The sequence below is a fragment of the Gopherus flavomarginatus genome, chromosome 14 (genome assembly GCF_025201925.1).
Source record: "Gopherus flavomarginatus isolate rGopFla2 chromosome 14, rGopFla2.mat.asm, whole genome shotgun sequence".
Lineage (NCBI taxonomy): Eukaryota > Metazoa > Chordata > Testudines > Testudinidae > Gopherus > Gopherus flavomarginatus.
In genome coordinates this window covers 35,838-58,136 of record NC_066630.1, presented here as the reverse complement: position 1 = coordinate 58,136, position 22,299 = coordinate 35,838, and the positions used below count along the sequence as shown (strand labels likewise).

Below are 22,299 nucleotides of genomic sequence, written 5' to 3'. Positions count from 1 at the left end.
AGCTTCAGTTCATCTGCAAATTTGACACCATCAGCTCAGGATTAAACGAAGACTGTGAATGGCTTGCCAATTACAGAACCAGTTTCTCCTCTCTTGGTTTTCACACCTCAACTGCTAGAACAGGGCCTCATCCTCCCTGATTGAACTGACCTCGTTATCTCTAGCTTGCTTGCTAGCATATATATACCTGCCCCTGGAAATTTCCACTACATGCATCTGAGGAAGTGGGTATTCACCCACGAAAGCTCATGCTCCAAAACGTCTGTTAGTCTATAAGGTGCCACAGGATTCTTTGCTGCTGTGTTTATACAGGAGGTCAGACTCAAAGATGATCACAATGGTCCCTTCTGACCTTGGAATCTCTGAAGCCTCATGTCTAAAATTATCTGACACTAAAATTTAAGAGCCAAGAAGATGTAAAATAAAACCCATACAGAAATTTTGTAGACTTATAGGGGTAGAAGATTTTTTGGAGAGTTTTCCTATATTTAGTTTTATCTGCTGTTCTCTGTTTCAGAGGATGTCAACATTTGTGATGCAGAGCATGGCTTTTATCCAGTCGTCCTCCCCTATTCCAGGTTCTCAGCTTTATGTGAACGGAGACCTGAAATTGCGCCAGAGGCAGTCACTTAGCCATTGTGGAGTAGACATCAGATACAATGTGAGGAGAACCTTTCTCCCTTTTTCTTCTCATTACCCTTTCTGCATCAGTGATGACCAGAATTACCTGTATCCAGTATTTCTAAACTAAGGTCTGCTTGCTGAGCTGGAGGGTGGGAGAAGGTCCTGTGGCTGCCAAGCCATTCAGACTAAGGACTGGGATTATTTATCTTTACAGACAGAACCACTTTGTGTAAAAAATTGGGTAAAAGCAACTTTCTGGAGAGTGGGGCTTGAAGGTTTTTATATTGACATTAAAGTATCACCTTGTGTAACAGGTATCTGTGATCAATGGCACCAGCCCTTTTGCAAGTGACTACGATCTCACTAACATCATTGCAGCATATCAAGATAGAAATGGTAAATCAGTCCCAGGACAGTTTATATGTGACTACATATGACAATGTTTGGTGGCTGTTCTCTGAGGATTTGTGTTTTCGGTATGAGTTTGAAAGGCTCCTTAAGAACCTTCATTCTATTTCATTGCAGTAACAACAGTTCTTTCTGATTCCAACCCTGTTTGGCTGGTAGGAAGAGCAGCAGATGCGCCATTTGTGATTAATGCCACTATCCGTTACCCAGTGGAAGTTATTTTATATCCTTTAGCAGTTGTGTGAACTCCAGTGAGGTAACAAGGTATTTAGCAATGTTCTGCACTTAAAATACAGTGTCTGTCCCACTTCATCTGTATGTAATATCAAAGGAGTGGAAATGTTACTAAACTTTTCTTGGTAAATATGTAGATCCTAAGGTGCAGCAACTTGTGCTCGGAACATTAATACAGTTTTAGAAACCTGTTCTAGCTCTGTTATGGCTCCATTTTCCAGTGGTTCTCTTCTGAAAAGGATGTTCAATTCCCTTAGTCCAATTTTTTTTCTGGATTTATTTCTAACTTCTTCCTTCTCTAGATATACATACATACATACATACATCTACTCAGTTGTGCTGCATTTAATTTTAAGTTTTCAAGTTTAGTTGGTGTAAAAGACGTTTCAGATACTTCTTATCTAATGCTCCTTGACTCTTACTACATATCAGCCAGGTTTCTGGGAAATGATCAAATTTGCCTGGATCCAGTATGTTAGTATCCTGCTTATCTTTCTTTGGGTGTTTGACAGGATAAAAATATTTGTGTTCCAGAATCAGGTGCTGACCACAATACCAGTGTTGCCAGTTTCCTCTTATAAACAGCACCAGTCCTGAGAAAATGCCTGAAATGACTTTAAAGAGACTTAGGATAAGAGAGTCTACTTAATTTTTGTTCTCTTTAGAATTCTCATATTTCTGAAGGTGGGGAACTTCGTAAGTTACATTCTGGATCATGTTCTGTTAATGCTACAACAGACTAGAGTGTCTGGACATTTTTATTTCTTTGTATTTAGTAGACCTCATGTTGCTGTGAGAGAACACTGCTTTGGGATTATTGTGTGCTCTCATGTTTTTGACAGTTCAAGAAGAATGTTATCTTTTGCAATATGACTGCATTTCAAAAGCCATGCAAGCCAACATGGCACCTGTTCTGCTGAAATCTGTACCATCTTTGACTGATCAGATATGCTTTTAATTTGGCTAAAATACACAATATAATAATTGAAAGGCACATGGTAACAATAACTGTGTAAACTACTTGTACTGTCTTAGTTTTGTATATAGAAAACTGAAGTTCTATTAAACCTTTAACTGTGTTGAGGAGTGGGAATGGGAGGGGAGAAATTTTAAAAGAATAGTGAAGAGGCAAAGGCATATCTTTGTAAAGGTTATGATCTACTGAATCTATTCATCCTATTTGTATACATGTGTCGTTTCTGTATTCGAAGTCATGAATCTTGGGTGTGTACTTGCTTGATTTCTAAGTAGCCTTTATAAAGCATTTGGTCAGCTTCTTGACAAAGGAATGTGCAAACAATGGCTGCTGCCTATAAAAACTGAGTCACGCATGGACATGTGACTTGCCCATGTGACTCCAAAACTCCATCTTGGAGCTGGACTTTGCATAGGAGAGAGGAGTGGGGTCTCTACCCACAAGAGAAAATCTGTTTAAACCCCTGGGAGACCCCTCCATTTTGTCTTCAGCTGGCTAAAGAGAGAGCCTCTCCACCCCCAGGGATACCTGAAAGAAACTGGAACAAAGGATTGTAACTACAGGGGGTGTGAGTGACTGTTGGACCCAGACTAGAAGGAGACTAGTCTGTAAAAGGAAGCTTACTGGAACACCTCTGAGGGTGAGATTTTGTCTATATTCAGTTTTCTTACTATATTAGATTCAGATTTGCGTGTTTTATTTTATTTTACTTGGTAATTCACTTTGTTCTTTTGATCCCAAAGGACCAGCTACACACCCAGGTCAATATATAACTTAGATCTTACCCAAAAATTATGCTGATACCAGTCCTTTAGTATTTAAAATTTAAAAGTTTATTTATAAAAAGAAAGAAAGGTGAGTTAAAATTGGTTAAAGGAATTAAATACATATTGTAACTTGCAAAGATTTTGGTTTAGGCTTGTACCAGTGATGGAATAAACTGCTGCCTTGATAAGTTTCTGGTTGCTTTCAAATCATTGGAAGGACTTCAGTCCCTTGGTTAGAATGCTTCCATTAGTATAAGTTCATAGTTTAGAGGCTTGAGCAGGAAAGAGGCAAAATTGAGGTGTTTCCAGGACCTTTTATAGCTTCTGCCATGTGGAGGGAAACCCATTATTTTAAACAAAGCCCTTAGCACAGCTAGTGGAAAATTACAGGTAAAAGATGGGAGTTTGGAGTCACATGGGCAAGTCACCTGTCCATGCCTGATTTTGCTTAGTTAGAGCAGGAAGCCATTACCTATACTGCAGACAGTACATTTGAAGGACAGTCCATTCAGTGTAGATGGGCATCTCCTGTGGCCCATTGTTAGTTTAGTGTTTCTTGGTGAGCCACTTAATTTGAATAGTCCCTTCAAGATGTGCAAGCTAAATACCTTGTGGGGCATTACTCCAGGAGCAAATATTTGAAATTCAGGTATAGAACCAATATTTATAACTTCAAATACAAAAATGATACATGCATGCAGATAGCATAGTCATAACCAGAAAATCATAACCTTTCCATAGACATCTTACATGCCACATTTTGAACCGGATTTGTTGCAAATAAATTACCGTGGTTGCACCTATGATCGATATGGTCATATTTTAATCAGATAACGTCTCAGCTTGGACAGGATGTTTCCACTTGCACAAAGCCCTACTCCACCATGGAGACTGAATTTAGTTTTAACAAAGCTGACAGATTGCCCCTTTGAGCCTCTTGCAACCTGCTCTCTGTTGCATCTTTCTATGAAGGCAGCATTTTTAATAGCCAGTACATCAGCCAAGAGAGTAGGGGAGTTGAGGGCATTAATATCACATCCTCTATATACAGGGTTTTTTTACACAGATAGTCTTTCTTTGTTCCCATTCAAGGTTTCTTACAAAAGTGGTCTCCTCTTTTCATGTCAATTTATATACCAATGTTCTTCCCAAAGCCTCATGGTAATAAGGGAGAGGAGTTACTGCACATTCTAGACAGAAGAACGTTAGTGTTTTTGTCTTTGTCTCAATTGTTTTTTTGCATCTGAGGACAGAATGAAGGACAGCCCATTTTCCATACAAAGGATTTTTTCATGGATAGCCGGTTGTATTCAGCTGTGTTACCAATTGGCTAACATAGAACTGTTAAAGAGTATTGGGTCATTTAGCTAGATCCGAGGCGGCTTGTGTGGCACTTCTGGCTCATGTGCCCATATTAGATGTTTGGTAAGTGGCAACCTGTTCTTCCTATCACAAGTTTGCTTTCCACTATACAATCTCAACAATCTAGAGATGATGCTAAATTTGGATGAGTAGTCCTCCAGTCCTTGTTCAAATAGACTGTGAAACCATTTCCAAATGGGACTGCTTGTGAGTCAACTCTAGTAGAATGGATGTATGCAATCGCTTGAAGAAAAAAACAGGAGTGTTGCACATGTCCATTCCACGATCCATCTTCCTTCCTCTCTCTTTCAGAGTAATACGAATAGGAAGGAACTGAGGGGGTCTGGGGCAGCTCCGCCCTTTATGCCTATGCAATGTGCACAAGACAGCAGAGGGTGCTTGGTCCATTCTGAAAGGTTCTGCTAAGGGTTAAAACTCTGACAACTCTGTACTGGAGCACACAAACACCTACCCTGGAATGGGCATGTGAAATACATCTTGAAGAACAATTACAGAAAGTGTAGTCACAGTTTTTAACAGAAGATGGAGAAACTGACTAGGGCAGAGGCTGTTCTAGATTTAATTCTAACAAACAGCGAGGAACTGGTTGATAATTTGAAGGTGGAAGGCACCTTGGGTGAAGGTGATCATGAAATGATAGAGTTCACGATTCTAAGGAATGGTCAGCAGGAAAACAGAATAAAGACAATGGACTTCAAAAAGGCAGACTAGGAGACTCAGAGAATTGGTAGATCCCATGGGAAGTAAGGGTAAAGGGGAAAAAAGAGGTTAGGAATGTTGGGAGTTGTTTATAAAGATATTATTAAGGGGACACAAGTCAAACTATCCCAATGCATTGGAAAGATAGGAGGTATGGTAAGAAACCACCATGGCTTAACCAGAAGATAATCAATGAGCTGACACTCAAAAAAGAATCCCACAAAAAGTGAACACTAGGTTAAATTATGAAGGATTTAAAAAAACAACACAAACATATAGAGATAGCAGTAGAAAGGCAGGCACAAAATGAGATTAAACTATCTAGGGACATAAAAGGTAACAAGAACATTTTTACAACTACATTAGAAGCAAGATGAAGACCAAGGATCGTGTAGGCCCATTATTCAATGAGGTGGGAAAGACAATAATAGAAAATGCAGCAATGCCCAATGACACCTCAAAGCATCCTCTCCCCTGCGCCCCAGGCAGTAGTGGATTTAGAGTTAGTGGGGGCCTGTGCGCAGCTTTATTTTTGGCCCCTACCCTCAGGACCCAGCCAAGAAAAAGAATGTTCTCTCTTATCCCCCCGACATTTTTCATTCTTTTTCTCTTCATCCTTCTCTTACAAGTAATGGGAAGTAAATGAAGATAAAGTGAGGTAGGTTGATTGGGGCAGGGGTTTGGGGTGCAAGCAACTGACACCCCCTCCACTGGCAGCGGCTGTTAGGTGGGGGGGATCTCAGGGGGTCTCTGCGTGCCCTTGCCCGCAGGCACCACCCCTGCAGCTCCCACTGGCCGCACTTCCTAGCCAATGGGAGCTGCAGAGTTGGCGCTTGGGCCGGGGCAACCCATGGAGACACCCCCCGGCCCTGGCAGGAGCAGCGCCATGGTTTTTGCCACCCTAAGCGGCAGTGCTCCTCCTCTGAGCATTCGGCGGCCAGGGTCCTTCCACTCCGCGTCTTCGGGGCACTTCAGCGGCGGGTCCCGGAGCGAGTGATGGACCCGCCACCGAATTTCTGCTAAAGACTTGGAGCAAAAGGACCCCCCGCCGCCGAATTTCCACCAAGGGAGGCAAAATGCCGCCCCCCCCAATTCTGCCACCCTAGGCGACCGCCTAGGGTTACCTAGTGGAAGCACCGACCCTGCCCCCCCGGGGCCACAGGGACATGCTGTCCGCTTCCAGGAGCAGCGCAGAGGAATGGAGGCAGAGCAGGCAGGGAGACACCCTAGCCATGCTGCTGGCACCTCTCTTTGTGCCCCTTGGGGGAGGGGGGCAGTGGGTCTCCGTGAGCTGCTCAGGGTGGGGCAGTGCACGGACCTGCCTCCCCTGGCCAGAGACACGCAGAGACGTGCCAGCAGCTGACCCTTTCCAGGAGTTGTGTGGGGCCACTGTCCATGGCATGCAGGAAGTCAGCTTGCCTGAACCCTGCTATGCCATTGGCCGGGCTGGGGGGCAGAGTGTCAGATGAGATTTGTCCTGCATTTTGGGGGCCCCGAGCCACCATACGGTTCATTTCATGGTAAATCCGCTCCTGTCCCCAGGATCACCACTGGAACAACCTGGTTCCTCCTGCATCATGCCCTGTGGGTGTGGGATAAGATCCTCCAGGAATTCCAACAGTGCACGTCCACCCCATGTTGGAGTTGCCCCCACACGGCCCTCCTCCAGCCTGGCTCCTTCCCTTCCCCATGGCTCTGCCCAGCCCCGCTCCTTCCCTCCCTCTCTCTCTTCTCCCCAGTCTGCCCTATGGCTCTTCCCAGCCCCGCTCGCTCCTTCCCTCCCTCTCCTCCCCTAAGCCTGCCCTATGGCTCTCCCCAGTCCCGCTCCTTCCCATTCTCCCTCCTGCCCCGTGACTCTCCCCAGTCCCGCTCCTTCTCTCCCTCCCTTACCCCCAGCCTGCCCTGTGTTTCTGCCCAGCCCCGCTCCTTCCCATCCTCCCTCCTCCCGCCTGCCACTGGGCCAGCCGCACTCCTTCCCTTCCCCCCAGCCTGCCCTATGGCTTTCTCTAGCCCCGCTCGTTCCCACCCCCCTTACCTCCAGCCTTCCCCTCGGCTCTCCCCAGCCCTGCTCCATCCCTTCCCCCCAGCCTGCCCTGCCACTCTCCCCAGCCCTGCTCCATCCCTTCCCCCCAGCCTGCCCTGCCACTCTCCCCAGCCCCACTCCTTCCCTCCCTCCCTTCCCCCCAGCCTGCCCTATGGCTCTCCCCAGCCCCGCTCCTTCCCACCCACCTTCCCCCCAGCCTGCCCTAGGGCTCTCTCCAGCCCCGCCGGTTCCCACCTCCCTTCCCCCCAGCCTTGCTCCCTCCCTTCCCCCCAGCCTGCCCTGCCACTCTCCCCAGCCCCGCTCCTTCCCACCCCCCTTCCCCCCAGCCTGCCCTAGGGCTCTCTCCAGCCCTGCTGGTTCCCACCTCTCTTCCCCCCAGCCTGCCCTATGGCTCTCCCCAGTCCCGCTCCTTTCCGACCCCCTTCCCCCCAGCTTGCCCTAGGGCTCTCTCCAGCCCCGCCGGTTCCCACCTCCCTTCCCCCCAGCCTGCCCCTCGGCTCTCCCCAGTCCTGCTCCCTCCCTTCCCCCCAGCCTGCCCTGCCACTCTCCCCAGCCCCACTCCTTCCCACCCCCCTTACCCCCAGCCTGCCCTAGGGCGCTCCCCAGTCCCGCTCCTTCCCGACCTCCTTCCCCCCAGCCTGCCCCTCGGCTCTCCCCAGCCTCGCTCCCTCCCTTCCCCCCCAGCCTGCCCTGCCACTGTCCCCAGCCCCACTCCTTCCCTCCCTCCCTTCCCCCCAGCCTGCCCTATGGCTCTCCCCAGCCCCACTCCTTCCCACCCCCCTTACCCCCAGCCTGCCCTAGGGCTCTTCCCAGTCCCGCTCCTTCCCGACCTCCTTCCCCCCAGCCTGCCCCTCGGCTCTCCCCAGCCTCGCTCCCTCCCTTCCCCCCCAGCCTGCCCTGCCACTCTCCCCAGCCCCACTCCTTCCCTCCCTCCCTTCCCCCCAGCCTCCCCCTCGGCTCTCCACAGCCCCGCTCCTTCCCTCCCTCCCTTCCCCCCAGCCTGCCCTAGGGCTCTCCCCAGCCCCTTCTTCCCACACTCCCTCCCGCCGCCTGCCCCGCTCCGGAGCCGTTTGTCGCGTTCACACACAAAAAATCAGGACACGATCGTCGGGGGCCAAGCTGGCGCGGACAGGAGGGGCGGAGCGACCCCCCCCCGCCCCCGCGCGTCTGACTCCCCGGGACCCCTGCTCCCGCTCCACGGGGGATGCTGCCTGCGGACCGGCCCCTTCCCGGCTCCTCCCGCCGCGCTGAGGCTCGGCCACGTCTGAAAGCGGCTCATTGTCTGCGTGTCCAGCTCGGCGGCGTCTCCAGCGAGCGGGGGAAGCGGCTGCAGGTACCCGCTGGGCTTGGCGGGGGTCGCTACGTGGGAGGTTCGTTGGTTCCTGGGTGGGAGCTCGCCGGTTCCTTTCTGGGCTCGCCCCATGGCCAGTCCACCCCTCTGGCGAAACCCGCCTGACTCTCCCGGAGCTCGGCTCCCCTGCCGGGCGGGGCAGTAGGACTGGCCCCTAGGGAGGCGCCACCCCTTCTCTCCCCAGCAGCAAGTCCCAGCTCCAACCCCCCCACTGGCACTTGGGGGCAAAGGGGAGCGGAGAGGATGGGCTGGGGGTCAGGGCTGCCAGGGCTTGTTCCCGTTTCTCCATGTAGCCTTGTTGTAGCTCTGTGGGCCGCAGGATGTTGGAGAGACAAGGTGGGTGAGGGAATGTGTTGGATTGGACATAGAGCCGCCCCTGCCTAAAAGAAGGTTAGCGTCTTGTTGGAGGAGAAATCAGTGATGGGGACTTGTACACAAGAATATACACCAGTCCTTGAGCACACTGTTCACATATGGCATGCATGAAAACCCTGCTTTCAGAAATCTCATCACAAACTTTAATGCATGGTTCCCAGGAAACAACTCTACCAAAAAAAATAACTCTAGGTAGAGAGATTAGCATGAATTTCTCCTGCTGTTTGTAAAAGCTTTCCCAAAAGAAATTGCATCACAAAACTAACAACATTGCACCATTTCTTCAAAGACTGTATGCTATTTCTGTGCAAAGAAAAAGAAATTGTAAGAGCTTGTGTAACAGTACCATCTGGTGAATCCTGGCATATCAGAATAAATAATAAGTATTGTAAAAATCTTTATATTCAGATAATACGTGATGGTTCTTGAGAGAGCCCCAGTTTACTTTGCTACAACTTGTGAAAGAGTTTAGAAAATTATCAAGTTACACAATTAATATGGAGATAGATTTAATGTCTCCTAAAAATAGCATGACTGGGGAATGCAGCTGAAAATAGTACAAACATGTTTAAATACCAAGGAATACATATAAATACCAGTAACATCTCAAGACCAATTAAGATAGCTGCACCACTAAGGGTCTGTCCACACAGGAGCTGGGAGGTATCGTTCCCACCTCAGGCAGATGTATACAAGCTAGCTCTGCCCAAGCTAGCGAGCAATGTGGCTGTGAGGGTACGGGCAGCGGCTCAGGCTAGCCAACGAGTACTTACCTCAGATGGGGTGTACTTAGGTGGTGAGCTTAAGATGCTGTCTGTGCTGTCACAGCCACACTGATATTTTTAGCTCATTAGCTTGAGCAGAACTAGCAAGTGCACATCTCCCCAAGTGAGGAATTACCCCCACCTGTGATGCAAATGTGTCCTTTGAAAGGAAATCCAGTGAAATGGGTTTGTGGTTGGTTTATGATTTGAAAAATGAGAATTTATATAATTTACAAAGTGGTATGGTTATTTCCATAACTTTTTGAATGTGTTGGGTATATATGTGTAGTTCTGGAATTGGTCCCTCCCGCAAAATAATAGGAGACAAATCTAATGTATTGAAAATATCTACTCTTTTGAGGTTCTTGTTTTTATTTCATGTGCTTCCTTGCAATTTATATCATACTTTGGAACAGAGAAAAAAATCTCTAATCTAATCTCCTTCATTATACTAATTTTAGTTGTAATTTGTAACAAAAGTTTCAGAAAGAAGTATATATATATTTTTAAAATTCACAATGCCTCTTTAATCGCCACAATAATACATAAAACAAAAGGAGTCTGGGAAGAAGACATGGCAGAAATGTGAATTAGAAAACTAACTACTGACAGTAAGTAAAAGGTTTTATACTTATATATTTTACATTTCATATGTGTAAAACTGAACAAAATAGTTTGGGTGTCTATATCAGCAGAGATGTATGTGGAAGTTCATAGGAGAGTTAAGGCTGAGAGTCACTTAACCTTTAAAAGATGACAGTTATAAGGGCTCTAAAATGATGACTGTGGTTGTCTTGAAGTTTTCTGTGCTTCATGGAGTTACAGGGTAGGACTGGGGGTCCAAATTTGGGGTCATCTGTGCAAGGGGTTCTCAAGATGCAGCCTCTCCTCCTAAAATTCAGCTGTTCATATAATCACTTTGTTCTTCTAAATTTTTTTTGCGCACATCTAGGGCTCAAACTATGGCTGTAATCCTCCCTAAATTGATTTCACTGGTTGGGATTTATCTCAGCTAGTGCATACTTCCCCTTTGGGGAGCAATATTGAAAAAGTGACTAAAGATCAAGTTTAGAACTTCAGGTCAGCGTGAGCTAAACTGACAGATCGAAGAGTGAAATGCACATTGGGTCATTAGCCATATGGTTTTCACACAGTCTGCTGTCACAGCAGTAGGATGTCTCAGGCCTGGTTTACACTACAGAGTTAGGTTGACACAAGCCAGCTTACATCAACCTAACTCTCTAAGCATCTACACTAACATGTTGCTCCTGCTGATGTAATTCGCTCACTACACCAACTTAATAACTCCACCTCCATGAGAGGTGTAGCACTTAAGTCAACATAGTTGGGTTGACGCAGTGTCAGTGTAGGTACTGCATTACTTATGTAACTTTAGTGGCCTCCACAATGGTGGAGGTGTCCCACAATGCCCCTCCATGACTGCTCTGGTCACTGATTTGATCTCTGCTGCCCAGTGGAGAGGTACACTCCCCTCCCCTTTTTACAGCCCTGCAAATTTTTGAAATTCCATTTCCTGTTTGCTCGGCGTGGAGAGCTCACCTAGCAACTGCCCAGCTGAGCATGCTAACTGTATGCTGCAGACACGCTCCTGCCTGGAATACACCGGAGGTGGTGGATCTTCTGGATCTGTGGAGAGAAGAGGCTGTGCAGACACAGCTCTGATTCAGTCATAGAAACGTTGATATCTATGAGCAGATCGCTTGGGGCATGGGGGAGAAGGGCTACAAGAGGGACTTGCAGCAGTGCTTCGTGAAAGCCAAGGAGCTGTGGCAGGCATGCCAGTAGGCAAGGAAGGCTAGTGGTCAGTTTGGTGCGGAGCCATATACATGCTGCTTTTACAAAGGATTGCATGGCATCCTCGGCAGAGATCCCACCACCACCCTCAAGAGCCGCATGGATACTTCTGAGGAGTCAGTCACAGGCCCCCAGAGTGAACAGTGAGGAGGAGGTGTTGAGCGGGAAGAGAGGAAGGAGGAGTATGGGGGACAGGTGACCGAGGGATTCAGTGGCGCAGTGAGCCAGGACCTGTTTCTGGCTTCAGAGCACTCGAGCCAGTCCCTACAGTCCAGCACGGGTGAGCCTGATGCAGAGGAAGGAACCTCTAGTAAGTATGTAGTTTGCTTTGATATTTCAGGGATACATCTGTTCGTTTATTCTTTTTTAATTATGCTAGAAGAGGTAGTGAAATAGCCAGTAGATGTAGAGTTGCTATCTGCTTCTCATTCTCCTGTACAGTTAGGCAGAGGGGCCCCTGCAGAACAGTTTGGTTATGTGCACCAGGAAGTCCCATGAATCCTCCATAGAGATTTCAAGGAAACTTTCCTGAAGGTAGTCTGCAATCTTCTGCTTAAGGTTTCTAGGGAAGGCTGCCTTATTTCTTCTGTCCCACGCCACCCAGCAATTATTTTAGCAGGCACCATTGCAGCACACAGGCTAGCAGCATGCGGACCCAGTCTGCAGCCGGACACGTGCAGGAGCTGTTCCTTTTCAGTTTCCGTTACCCTTAAGAGTGAGATATATCAGCTAAAATCAGCACTGCCTATGGAAAACAATGCCAGTATTCAGTTCAGTTGCCTTATCCCCATATACTCATGCCCCCTCACCCCACATATCGTCCCAACTCACCTTGAATAGTTTCTTTTTATGTCTCACTACAAGCTGGCCTGCAAGGAATCATCATGTAATACTGCAGGAGCAGGCACACTGTGCTTGCAACGCTCATCACAATAATGCAGAGCTGTGGCAGATCCATGCTTCTGACAAAGATGGTGGACGGTTTTGCTGGGCTTTTGAAAAGTGGTGCAAAACATTATGGGATGCGACTAAAATTACGGGATGGAGAAAACTGCTTCATGGGATGTTGAAACCATGTTCCCAGTCACCCCTGCATGACTCGTTTTTCCACATGAGGCATTGCAAACCCTTCCCAAAATAGCCTGAGTTAGATCGTGGTGAGTTGCACAGTGGGATAGTTGCCCACAGTGCACTGCTGTCTGCATCGATTCAAGCACAGCTAGTGAGGATGTGCACCACTGACACAAGGAGCATAGTATGGATATGCAAAAGTGATATAATTACTGTCAACATAACTTAGGTAGACTTAATTTTGTAGTGTAGGCTTGGCCTCAGTGTTGTAATTAAACCTGAGGTAAACCCATATATGATACATTGATTTTCAGGCACTCTTGGCTGCTTTCAGCAAATGTATGTTGTGAACATTGCTGTCTGCCTGCATTCTGCAGGTATTCCTTTTGGAAGTTTAGCCTTGAGACCAAAATTTCTGATGTAACAGAGAGATGTTTTAAAGTGGTCTTAAAATCCACAAACAGACTCTGGCCTGGTCTGCACTACAGAGTCAAGTTGCTGCAAGGCAGCTTACATTAAACTAACTATGGAAGTGTCACCACATAAATGTTGCTCCTGCCAACGTAACCATCTCACTACGCGGACTTAATAAATCCACCTCCATGAGCAGCATAGAGTCAAGGTCGATGTAGTTAGGTCGATGCACAGTAGTCACTTACATTGACTGTTACAGCCTTTCAGGAGCCAACCTACAGTGGCCCACACTGACAATACTATCAGTGCAAGTGCTCCAGATGACGCATACTGCCGACATAAGGAGCAAAGTGGAGACATGCACAAGTGATGTAGTTACTGCAGTGGCTGTATGCTGACATAAGTTAGGTCGACTTCATTTTGTAGTGTAGACATGGCCTCAGATTTTGCTTTAGAAGTACTGTCAAAGAAATTAGTTTTAATTAAATAGAGAGAAGATGAAAGAGTTTTATAGTAATGTGCTCCTCAGCCATTTCTGGAACAATGGAATTGAATGGCATCAAAGGAAAGCCATCTTTTGGTTAAGGGGTCCCTGATATGCACGCACCCTGACATCAGTTGCTCATAACATTTTTAGATTCTTTCAACTTTTTTGGTGCACAGTGAAAGAATGGGGTAGGTGGTCAGAGGAGGGAGGAGGAATATGGAGGTGTGTTCAAGCAGTGCAGAATGTGTGAGGATTGGGAGGGTAAACGTTGGGGGCCCTGCTCCTTTGCCAACCTTCGTCCCTTAATTCTGTTTCCTGGCACAGCTATTGAGCAGCCAGTACATGGCTAGACAACAACCATTATTAGTGCAAGGGATCGTTCAAACACTAATTTTTTGAAAAGTCAGTTCAGTGACTAGAGCTTTGATGAAAAATTGGGTTTCCCTCTGTCTGGGCGCTCAGCAGTGCAGACAGAGCGGAGCCATAAAGGGGAAGTTGGGTATTTTTCCATTCAGTGACATATGGGAGGGAGGAAAAAGAGAAGTGCAGTCATCTTTGCCCTCCGTCCATGTCTTCCCTACAGATATCCCCATCCTCCACAATTCTTCCATATGGCTGCTCTACCAGGCCCAGGGAGGGAGTTTAGGGGTTCCCAGAACTCCCCACCTTCTCTCTGCTGTCTCCAGCAGTAAGGATGGGACTCTAGACTTTCTCCTCCTCACCCTCTTCATTCTGCTGTTTCTAGGAGGAAGGAGGAAGTCAGAATACTGCAAAGGAGTGAGGCGAAGAAAGGAGTCAGAGCTGTGTTGTGGCGGGATACAGGGGGGACTGTAGCTCTGCTTCCTCCAAATCTGCTCACATCCATAACCCCCATTTCTGTCCCACCACTTCAAAACATGCCACAACAGTGGTGAGATTGGGATGAGGAGCTTGGAATGAATGTGTCTTTGCTTCAGAATTTACTAAAAATGTTAATTCTAACTAAATGCTTAACACAATATTAACAACAAGAAGGAAAGGAACACAAACCAGAATAGGGAAAGACCAAGTTAAAGAATATTTAGATAAGTTAGATGTATTCAAATCAGAAGAACCTGGTGAAATTTACCCAAGAGTATTTAAGGACTAGCCAAACCAATCTCTATACCATTAGCAGTTATCTTTGAGATCTCATGGAGGCCAGGTAAAGTCCCAGACGACTGGGCTCAACGGGTAGTGATCAACGGCTCCATGTCTAGTTGGCAGCCGGTTTCAAGCGGAGTGCCCCAAGGGTCAGTCCTGGGGCCGGTTTTGTTCAATAGCTTCATTAATGATCTGGAGGATGGCATGGAGTGCACTCTCAGCAAGTTTGCAGATGACGCAAAACTTGGAGGAGTGGTAGATACGCTGGAGAGTACGGATAGGATACAGAGGGACCTAGACATATTAGAGGACTGGGCCAAAAGAAACCTGATGAGGTTCAACAAGGACAAGTGCAGAGTCCTGCACTTACGATGGAAGAATCCCATTCACTGTTACACACTAGGGACCGAATGGCTAGGAAGCAGTTCTGTAGAAAAGGACCTAGGGGTTACAGTGAACGAGAAGCTGGATATGAGTCAACAGTGTGCCCTTGTTGTCAAGAAGGCTAATGGCATTTTGGGCTGTATAAGTAGGGGCATTGCCAGTAGATCGGGGGATGTGATCATTCCCCTCTATTTGACATTGGTGAGGCCTCATCTGGAGTACTGTGTCCAGTTTTGGGCCCCACACTACAAGAAGGATATGGAAAAATTGGAAAGAATCCAGCGGAGGGCAACAAAAATGATTAGAGGGTTGGAGAACATGACTTATGAGGAGAGGCTGAGGGAACTGGGATTGTTGAGACTGCAGAAGAGAAAAATGAGGGGGGATTTGATAGCTGCTTTCAACTATCTGAAAGGGGGTTTCAAAGAGGATGGATCTAGACTTTTCTCAGTGGTACCTGATGTCAGAACAAGGAGTAGTGGTCTCAAGTTGCAGTGGGGGAGGTTTAGACTGGATATTAGGAAAAACTTTTTCACTCAGAGAGTGGTGAATCACTGATATGGGTTACCTAGGGACGTGGTGGAATCTCCTTCCTTAGAGGTGTTTAAGGTCAGGCTTGACAGAGCCTTGGCTGGGATGATTTAGTTGGGAATTGGTCCTGCTTTGAGCAGGGGGTTGGACTAGATGACCTCCTGAGGTCCCTTCCAACCCTGATATTCTATGATTCTATGACTGTGGAAGCTGGCTACTCCAGACTGCTACTGATTGATCGCTAACCAGTTCTGAATGAGAAAGTTGACCATTGGACTTGTGTTGATGGAAGTGTGCAGGGCCATTAATCACATCCTGCTCTAAAAGGCCATGACTCTGGGCAACGTGCATGACATTGTGGATGGCTTTGCACAAATGGGCTTCCCTAACGGCGGAGAGGCGATAGATGGCACACACATTCCAATTCTGGCACCAGACCACTTAGCCACCGAGTACATCAGTCGCAAGGGGTATTTCTCAATGGTTCTCCAGGCGCTTGTGGATCACTGTGGGCATTTCACAGACATTAACACAGTCAGGAAAGGGGCACGACCCATGCATTTTTCGGAATACTGGCCTGTTCAGGAAGCTGCAAGCCGGGACTTTCTTTCCGGACCAGAAGATCATTGTAGGGGAAGTTGAAATGCCCATTGTCATCCTGAGAGACCCCGCCTACCCCTTAATGCCGTGGCTTATGAAGCCATACGTGGGGCAACTTGACAGCAGCAAGGAGCAGTTCAACAACAGGCTGAGCAAGTGCAGAATCATGGTTGAGTGTGCTTTTGGCCATTTAAAAGTCCGCTGGCGCTGCCTCTATGGGAAGCTGGACCTGTCTGATGACAATATTCCAATGCATATAGCCACATGCTGTACACTCCATAATATTTGTGGAGGGAAGGATGAAAGCTTCACTCAGGGTTGGACTGCTGAGGCTCAGCACCTGGAGGCTGAGTGTGAACAGCCAGAGACCAGGGCTATTAGAGGGGCGCAGTGTGGGGCCATAAGGATCAGGGATGCCTTGAGGCAGCAATTTGAAGCTGAAAGTCGCTAATATTTGTTGCTGTGCTGGGGAGTGCAGTCCGTGTAATGCTAGGAGGTGATTGTGATTGGTGCAGGTGATGCAATATGAAGGTTTAACATAATTGTCTGTTGCTTTGCAGGGCTTAGCTTTCAATTAATAGAATAAAGATTGCTTTCAAACCAAGACAATTCTTTTATTAAAAAACAAGAACTGGAGGAGAAAGCCAAACAAAAAAACCCATCAGCAGTGAGGGGAATCGGGGAAGGGAAGGTCCTAGAAGGAGGTGGGGTCCCAGGATGGCTAAAGATTTTTGTATGTCCAGGGATCATATCCAACCTTCTGCTTTGGAGTACAATGCAGTGGGTACTGTACTTCAGCAGGGCCAAACTCCAGAGGAATGGGTGTTGAGTGCTGTGGGTAATGGGAGTCTGCAGTACTGGACTGTAACTGGGGAGGAATGGAATGCTTTGGGCAGGGGCGGCTCCATTCACTAGCGCACCGAGCTTGGTTTGCAGTGCTAATACCGTCTGGAGCATGTCCGCTTGGCACTCCATAATGTTTAAGAGCTGCTCCATGGCTTCATTCTGGTGTGCTGCATTCTCCTTTCTGTTCCTCTTCTCGCTGTCCCACCACTCCTTCAATTCCTGTTTCTCAGCTCCGGAGTGCATCATAAAATCACGCAGAAAGTCCTTAGTTCTTCGTGGCCGCTTTCTAATTCTGCACAGCTATGCAGCCCCAGCAACAAAGAGGGAGGCTGGGCTCCCAAGGTCATCTCTGTGAAGTTTAAATGCAGCATTTTACAGAAGCACTATTTTTTGCAACACACAGAACACTGGTTCAGTGATTTAAAGCACAGCCAGTATTCACACACCTGTCACTAACTGGCTGACCCCAGGCAAGCACACATGAGCCACAAGACCCCCAAAATGGTTAGTAGCCACAGGGGCAGGGTAAATCACTATTCCTGGACTCTGCTGTACACGTGGCATGTGGCTTTTGGGGAGAGCCAGCACTGTAGGGACAGCCTGATGATCATTCTTGTTCCCACATTTTCCACAGGATGTGATCATTATGGAAGATATCTTGCTGCTGAGGGTGAGCAGGGAATCAAGGAAGGGTCTTCTCCAAGGCTGCGGCTTCCGCCCTGGCCATTATGCGACTTGCCTGTGTGCAGCAATGGTCCTCTCCCCCTTCCCCTCCCAGTGACAGCACAGTGCTGCGGGAAAGTTACTGTTAATGGGGCAAGAAACAAAGCAGCTCTGCCAAAGAACCTGCGGCAGCAGATTGCCCAGTATCTCCATAAGAGTTTCCTGGAGATCTCTGAGGCAGATTCCCATGAAGTGAGCCTGTTCCACCGCTTAGACTAGGCATGTGGTGAGAGACCAGCCTGCTTTTGGCAACCCTCCTGCCCCCAACAACTCCCTTCAGCAATTTCCAAAATCAAATTCACTTACCAGGGGCCTCCTCTCCTGTTTGCACTTGGTCAACATCTAACAGCTGTGACTGGCTAGTCTTCTCTGGGGTAGAAAAGAGCTCCTGACTGCATGAATCTCTGACCTCCAAGTCATCTGCTGCCTCTGGGTCCCCCTCCACATCCTCATCCAAGATTTCCTCCTTCTGGCTTGGTCCACTCTCAACTGGCACATGAGCCACTGAAGTATCCACCCGTGGTCTTCGCAGTGGAGGTAGGGTCGCTGCCAAGTATCACATCCAGCTCTTTGTAGAACCAGCAGCTCGTGGGCACAGCACCGGAGCGGTGGTTTGCCTCACGTGCTTTGTGGTAGGCATTCCACAGCTCCTTCACTTTTACCCTATGTTGCAATGTGTCCCAGTCATGGCCCCTTTCTATCATGCATCGTGAAATTTGTCTGTAGGTATCATAATTCCTACAGCTGGAGCGCAGCTGGCACTGGACAGCCTCCTCTCCCAAATGCTGATGAGGTCCAGCAGCTTGGCATTGCTGCAAGTGGAGGATTGCCTGGTGTGTGGAGCAGGCATGGCCACTTGGAAAGATGCGTTGAGACCACTGCACGCATCACTGAGTAAACAGAAAGGGGACTTTCAAAATTCCAAAGGAATTTACAGGGTGGGATAACGGTTGGTCACCTGAGGGCAGGGCTGTAGAATTCAAACCGATGACCAGAAAGGTGAGAACAGGCATTGTTGGACACCTCCCAGAGGCCAATTGCACCACTGTAATCGACAATGGTGTCTACACTGGTACCGCAGCACTGTACCCCCAGTGCAGAAAGCTGCACGCCTCTCGTTGGCTCAGCAAGACAGGTAGACTCAGCGGTATTTCAGCATATCAGGTGGCTTCCCAAGGGGTCCAACCCGTCACACTCCCATCATGAGACTGTCTTCCTTAAATGCAGGATCAGAGTAGTCAGTGCTGAGGTAAGTCTGTTATAGTGTTCCTATATGCTCTGTTTTCTTTGTATAACTGCATCTCTGCTCCTCCAATTCAGCAACTCTAGCATCAAGATGTTGTATTTGGGCTCTGTGGGCCATGAGCTTCTCCGTGGGTGTCATTGTAATCACTGTATACAGTGTGTACTTTGTGTAGTAAACTGGGTTGCCCCCATGCTGCCTAAACCCTTACGACCTCAGTTAGTTGTTATGCTGGTGATTTTACTCTATGACTGGGCACTAGGTTGATGGCCTATGTTTAAGACATATGTGAGAACATCCAAAATTACAATGGATAGGAACATTTTTAAGGGATGAAAATCTTCGTACTTCAGGACATAAACTGAACTGTAACTGATAGAAGGGTTAGAAAGCAAACTTCTCCTTTGGCAACATTTCCCAAACTTTTGATAGCTGAGTCCTATTTCAAATAAATTAAATCAATTGCTTCCCTACCCCGCTTCATTCAGCCTCACCATGTGTTGTTAAAGTCCCATCCAACTTAATTTATTTTCACATCTTCTATGCTCTCCACCACCTATTGGGGCACATTGCCATTCCATGATCGTGCATTGCAGGGTTTCTTGCACCTTTCTCTGAAGCATCTGGTTCTGGCCACTGTTTGAGAGAGCATACTGACTAGGTCTGAACTAGTGTGTTAATTCCTGTATTATGTTATTTACTTTCATATACTAACAGCTGAACAACTTACTCTCTGCAGCACCAGATACCCACTCTAAACTTCCTTCTACTCTGTGCTCACTCTTGCACTGCCTTTTTCCCATTCCATTTACTACCTTTCTCAGCTCTCTTGCCAATAGACTCACTCTGCAGTCTCCATAAGTCAGAAACAAGTTATATCCAATGTAGCACATAAATACAAAAAAGAAAAGCCTTTACAGTACAGTAGTCTGTCTGCTGTGAGTTGTATCGTTATTATGCCACTGCAGTTGTTACCAAATACTAAACAGCTTTTTCCTCTCCCTTTTCAGTGTATTAGTTGCTTTCCTTCAGCCAGTATGGTGAGACTTCGGATTTCTAGCACCATTGTTGTAGTTTTCCTTATGATTCAGACTGGATTCTTACTATTTATGTATGCTCGACATAGCAGCTTCATCCCTCAGTCTGAAGAGAAGCCATCTCGGGTGCACATCCTTATTCTCTCTTCCTGGAGGTCAGGATCTTCCTTCGTTGGCCAGCTGTTTAGCCAACACCCTGATGTCTTCTACCTGATGGAACCTGCCTGGCATGTGTGGGTAACAATGTATCAGAACAGTGCCAAAGTCTTACATATGGCTGTTAGAGACCTAGTCAGGTCTGTCTTCAAGTGTGACATGTCTGTGTTTGATGCCTACATGCCTTGGAAGAGAAATTTGTCCGATCTGTTCCAGTGGGCAGTGAGTCGGGCACTCTGTTCAGCTCCTGCCTGTGATTCCTTTCAACGCACCGACATTACCAATGAAATGGCCTGCAAGACCCTTTGTGGCAAGTACCCATTCAGCAAGGTGGAGGAAGCTTGCAAGACCTATAGCCACATTGTCCTCAAGGAGGTCCGGTTCTTTGATCTGACAGTTCTCTATCCCCTTCTCACTGACCTCTCCCTGAATCTCAAAATCATTCACTTGGTGCGTGATCCCAGAGCTGTTGCCAAGTCACGAGAACAATCAGTAAAAGCCTTAGCTCGTGACAATGGGATTGTTCTGAGCACCAATGGCTCTAAAGTGGAGGACAGCAAATATAAAGTAATGCAGGAAATTTGTAGAAGTCATGTCCAGATTTATGAAACAGCTACTCAAAAACCTCCAAGATTTCTAAAAGATCGCTATTTAATGATCCGTTTTGAAGATCTGGTACAAGATCCCTTATCAGAAATCAGAGACATGTATAAATTTACAGATCTTAGACTGACTCCCAAACTTGAAAGCTGGATCTATAATATCACACATGGCCAGGGACCAGGAAAGAAAAGGGAAGCCTTCAAAATCACCTCCCGAGATGCAGTTAATGTTTCCCAGGCCTGGAGGAATATTCTTTCTTTCCATAAAATTAAGAAAGTACAAGAAGTCTGCAAAGGTGCTATAAATATGCTTGGCTATAAACTTCTGGATTCTGAGAAAGAGCAAAAAGATTTGTCATTGGATTTAGTGGTGCCAAGACGAAGAAACCAGTTCAGTTGGTCATCATTCAATCCGAAAAACTAAGACATATTACTTTGAGAGGGTTTTTTTGAAATTGTATGTATCTACTATGCAATGTGTAGGTAGTATGAAAAGATTTGCTGTCAAATTTAATCCTAGTCCTAGCTGCTATTTTTTTCAAGTGATATAACTTTTTTTTTTTCAGTTTCACACACTGGAGAATGTGAAACAAATGAGAAATGCAGCATGAGATTTGTCAGTTTGCAGACTTACAACTGAGATGAGCTGTTGTGAACACTGCATTTTGTAAATATTATAATTTAATATGTTAAACTATATGTCTTTCAAATGCAAATTAATGGGGATGGAAAATGTCTTTATTTATTGAGTAATACTTTAATTTTTAAACCTTGATTAAACTCAGGATAACATTTGATTAAATATTTTAAGGAAATCTCAACATTATCTCAAAAACAAATGCATGGAAATCAGGATGACATAAATTCTCTCAGCTTTCTGCTTTTATTTATTTATTTTTTTAGTATCCCTTGATTTGTTATTGTCTTTTGTATTCTCCCCCCAACACCCTTCCAAGCTATTTTGCAGCTCTGTGTTTTTGAAAACTTGTCTGAATCTTTTTGTGTGTTTTAATTTTCAATAGTGCAGTTCATCCTGGGAAGTCCCAGAAAACTGGGGTTACTTCTAAAAATGACCTATCTTTGGTTCAGCTATGAAATCCTGAATTATTTTGTCAATAGATTTACCTGTGCTCTGATCTGAATGGCAGAGTTCTCACCAGCTATTTGATCAAGGCACTGGAGTAGAGCTTTTGCATTGGAGTATGGAATCTAAAAGCAGAAAATAGAAGTAAAAGATTAGAATGAGGGAATCATAGTGGTAATAGCCTGTTCAGAAGAACATAGTCATATGCTCTATAACTCCATGACCCACACAATAGAAACAGACCTGCTTCTACAATCTGTGTAATTTACAGCTTTTTTTAAATCAAATTCTAGTTGTAATACTGAAAAGTCAATTCTTAATGAAATTCACAACAACAAATATGTCTGCCTTTAAAGCTTGTGTGTTATTTATACTTCCATATGCAATTCTTTGACAGAAACAAATCTTGAAGCAGAAATAAAGACTAGTTTAAAACTCTTCATCTGAACAAAGGCATTACATCATCTAACATTTAATCAATTTTGGATACACAGTTAATATTAATTGAGGGAAATAAACTCATAATTTTGGAAGTGGTTTGGGCAAAATCTCAAGTATA

General features: G+C 46.3%; 3 protein-coding genes across 5 annotated transcripts in view; 2 read left to right on the top strand and 1 right to left on the bottom strand.

Annotated features, from left to right (window-relative positions):
• TMEM231 (transmembrane protein 231) overlaps positions 1–3,810 on the top strand; it is a 13,315-nt gene extending 9,505 nt beyond the window's left edge. The window contains exons 4-7 of the mRNA XM_050922939.1: positions 518–661; positions 939–1,020; positions 1,150–1,260; positions 1,697–3,810. Coding sequence (XP_050778896.1) covers positions 518–661; positions 939–1,020; positions 1,150–1,260; positions 1,697–1,863 — 504 coding nt within the window. The 3' untranslated portion in view covers positions 1,864–3,810. The remainder of the gene's footprint in view (positions 1–517; positions 662–938; positions 1,021–1,149; positions 1,261–1,696) is intronic.
• IST1 (IST1 factor associated with ESCRT-III) overlaps positions 1–7,832 on the bottom strand; it is a 578,781-nt gene extending 570,949 nt beyond the window's left edge. The window contains exon 1 of the mRNA XM_050922935.1: positions 7,827–7,832. The gene's annotated coding sequence lies outside the window, so the exon portion shown is untranslated. The remainder of the gene's footprint in view (positions 1–7,826) is intronic.
• Positions 1,238–22,299, top strand: LOC127034264 (carbohydrate sulfotransferase 5-like). 3 transcript variants are annotated; one of them, XM_050922921.1, is made up of 2 exons: positions 1,238–1,296; positions 19,872–22,299. In XM_050922921.1, exon 2 carries the CDS (start codon positions 19,899–19,901, stop codon positions 21,078–21,080), a length of 1,182 nt encoding a protein of 393 aa, XP_050778878.1. In that variant the 5' UTR covers positions 1,238–1,296; positions 19,872–19,898; the 3' UTR covers positions 21,081–22,299. The 3 variants fall into 3 exon arrangements, with proteins under 3 accessions (XP_050778878.1, XP_050778876.1, XP_050778875.1); XM_050922919.1 differs by lacking the exon at positions 1,238–1,296 and adding an exon at positions 10,185–10,236; XM_050922918.1 differs by lacking the exon at positions 1,238–1,296 and adding an exon at positions 11,699–11,750.